The 3,370-nt window shown below is 35.9% G+C and overlaps 1 protein-coding gene across 3 annotated transcripts in view; it reads left to right on the forward strand.

The window, feature by feature from the left end:
* MSMO1 (methylsterol monooxygenase 1) overlaps nucleotides 1-2,076 on the forward strand; it is a 16,134-nt gene extending 14,058 nt beyond the window's left edge. For 2 of the 3 annotated variants that reach the window (XM_025385609.1, XM_025385611.1), the window contains one exon: nucleotides 684-2,076. In XM_025385609.1, the coding sequence (XP_025241394.1) occupies nucleotides 684-879 (196 nt within the window). In that variant the 3' untranslated portion in view covers nucleotides 880-2,076. The remainder of the gene's footprint in view (nucleotides 1-683) is intronic. The other variant, XM_025385610.1, reaches the window with a different exon arrangement.
* Nucleotides 2,077-3,370: the final 1,294 nt, after the last annotated feature.

Below are 3,370 nucleotides of genomic sequence, written 5' to 3' on the forward strand. Positions count from 1 at the left end.
AGCTGAGATCCGGCCACTGCACTCCAGCCTGGGTGACAGAGCGAGACTCCGTCAAAAAAAAAAAAAAAAAAAAAAAAAAAAAAAAAAAAAATAAAGGAGCATACTTTAAATGGGACTCTTTTTTGAAGCCATTTGTCTTCTCCCAACTATAGAAAAGTACACTGGTATTTTGGTTAATTGTGGTACATTTGATTCCAACTTGTCAATTGCCTAAAAAACTAAATGAAGTTGCTATACAGGGATTCATGGGCCTGCCCTTTTTAATACTTGATACTAATTTTATGTGACTTTCCCTAAAAAACATATTTAGTGTTTTGGGCTTCATTTACAAGTGTTATAGATTATGGTGAGAAAGCTTCCTCTAAAACATAAAAGAAAATTAATTCTTAAAAATCTGTGTCTAAAGATTCATTACTATAATCCCTGTCTTCCATCATTCACATATTTTATCATAAAATAAATGATTTTCATAGATTTTTTTTAAGGATTTTTTTTCTTAGAGTGGTTTCTAGAATATACACCATTTTCTGTGTTTGCTGTTTGTGAACATCTTAGAAATAAAGTGGTCTAGGCAAAGTGGAATGTTATCTAAATTGGTTAATGTGAACACATGATTATTAATAGAAACAACAATTATTTGAGATGTATTTATTCCTTAATAATCTTTATCATTTTTGTTTCAGTGGTTATGATATTCCTCTCAACCCTTTAAATCTGATCCCTTTCTATGCTGGTTCTCGGCATCATGATTTCCACCACATGAACTTCATTGGAAACTATGCTTCAACATTTACATGGTGGGATCGAATTTTTGGAACAGACTCTCAATATCATGCCTATTATGAAAAGAGGAAGAAGTTTGAGAAAAAGACTGAATAAATATCTCGTGTAAACCTTCCTGAAAGATCAACGTTTTCCTGAATTCAGAAGCTAGTAGCTAACATTGCTTCTGGAGAGCAGAAATAAGCATGTCTTCTGGCTACTAAGTGATAAAAAGAACATTAACAACCTTTAATTACCTTCCTAGTGGGAACTTTTTCTACTTTACCTACAAGTTCTATATATGTACAAATGAATGAATATATATTTAAGTACAGTTTTCATGAGAAAGTTTTAAAGGCCATGTTCCTAAGCTTCCAAGAAGGTTTTGGGTACTAGAAGTATTAATCTATGGCTTTTCTCCCAGTAAAACCATAGGCCTGAAGTTGACATTGGTCTTTAAATCTTTTAGATACATCCTGGTCATTTCAGAAAATTCTTCATAGTGGTGTTGGCCTTATATTTAACTTTTTTGGGTTTTTTTGAGATGAAGCCACACTCTGTCGCCTAGGCTGGAGTGTAGCGGCACAATCTCGGCTCACTGCAACCTCTGCCTCCCAGTTCAGGCAATTCTCCTGCCTCAGCCTCCCAAGTAGCTGGGATTACAGGCACCCACCACCATGCCTAGCTAATTTTTGTATTTTTGTAGAGATGGGGTTTCACGATGTTGGCCAGGCTGGTCTTGAACTTCTGACCTCAAGTGATCTGCCCACCTTGGCCTCCCAAAGTGCTGAGATTATAGGTATAAGCCACTGTGCCCAGCCTTTTTAACTTTAAACATGTTTTAGAATTTGCCTAAAGATCAAAATGTCTTGGATTGAACCTCATCAATTGATGGCAGTGAGTGACTGAAGCTTCCAAATCAAGAAAAGCCAGCGCCAAGAACTTCCATTCTAATCTAGACTGACCAGTTTGAGCTGATTCTCCTTGAAGAGTCCTTCTTGATTGCAGTGTAGTACTGGCATTTCTGAGTGGATGTAAGTGGAGTATTTTAGTCTAAAGACTTTTCAAGTTACTTGAATTTTTTAAAAAATTGAGGAGCTTTATTTCTATTTACCCTTTCATTTTTGTATATCAAATTTCCATTGTCATTAAAAACTGTATCTTGAAAGTTTGTGAACTGACTTGCTGTATTTGCACTTTGAGCTCTTGAAATAAATGTGATTTTTGTCTGATTATCTGGTTTCCAGTTTTAAACATTGTCACCTTTTATTCTTAAAATTGAAAGTACAGAAATTAAGTTATTAAGTTTTACAACAAAAGGATTGGTTTCTATTTTTTTTTTTTTTAAGTGCTTCCTTTGCCGAAATGTTTCCTTGCTGTTTGAACATGAATTTTTCAGGTTTAATTATTGTGGGAAATCATCTTGACCTAGTAAAGCAATACTTACTGAAGCAGCTCTTTGCCCTGCTTAGATAATGTGTGTTTTCTCTATAGTTGAAGAATAGAGCTAAACTTTTCAGGACTGATAGAATCTCAAGTATCTAAGTTGTAACTCATCAAGGGTTGGTAATTCTTAGATATGGTGGTAATTATTTTTATTTTTTTAACTGTGGAGTCATTATCTGGTGACTTCCTTTTTTTTTTCTTTTTTTGAAAGCTTACGCAGTAAAGATGTCCAAGTAAGGGATTCAGATACTTAAAACTGATAAAATGTTTTGTTTGTAGGTCACGCTTTATACCTTGTATGTGGTTCATATGTCCACCGTGTGTGTGTGTGTGTGTATGTGTGTAAATTTGTTACAACCCTCAAGCAACAAATTTGGGGCTGGCTGCAATTAAAATTGTGCTGTTTGCTACAAATAGAGCTACCATACAATCCAGAAATCCCATTACTGGGCAATTATCTAAAGGAAATGAAATCGGTATATGGATGAGACATCTGCACTCTCGTTTATTGTAGCACTTCACAATAGCCAAGAGAGGGAATCAATGTAGGTGTGGATTAAGAAAATGTGGCATATATACACAATGGAATACTTCTCAGCCACAAAAAAGAACCTTGTCATTTGTGGCAACATGGAAGGAACTGGAAGACACTGTGTTAGGTGAAATAAGCCAGGAAGAAAGTTAAATACTGCGTGTTCTCACTCGTGGAAGCTAAAAAGAGTTGATCTCAGTAGTAAAATACCAGAAGACACTTGAGGCTGGGAAGGGGAGGGAGCACAGAGGGATAGAAACATTTGTTAAAGAATATAAAATTACAGTTGGAAGGGAGAAATACTGATGTTCTATACCACCATAGGATGACTATAGCTAGAAGGAGAATATTGACTTCCCAACACAAATGATAAATGTCTGAGTTAATGGATATGCTAATCACTATACATTATATGTATTGAAATGTCACTGTGTACTCCACAAATATGTACAACTGTATGTCAATTTAAAGAGTGTGCTTTTATTTTGGGAGGCCAAGGCGGGTGGATTACCTGAGGTCAGGAGTTCGAGACCAGCCTGACCAAAATGGTGAAACCACATCTCTACTACAGATACAAAAAATTAGCCGGACATTGTGGCGGGTGTGGTGGTGGGCGTCTGTAATCCCAGC

The sequence above is a fragment of the Theropithecus gelada genome, chromosome 5 (assembly GCF_003255815.1).
Source record: "Theropithecus gelada isolate Dixy chromosome 5, Tgel_1.0, whole genome shotgun sequence".
Lineage (NCBI taxonomy): Eukaryota > Metazoa > Chordata > Mammalia > Primates > Cercopithecidae > Theropithecus > Theropithecus gelada.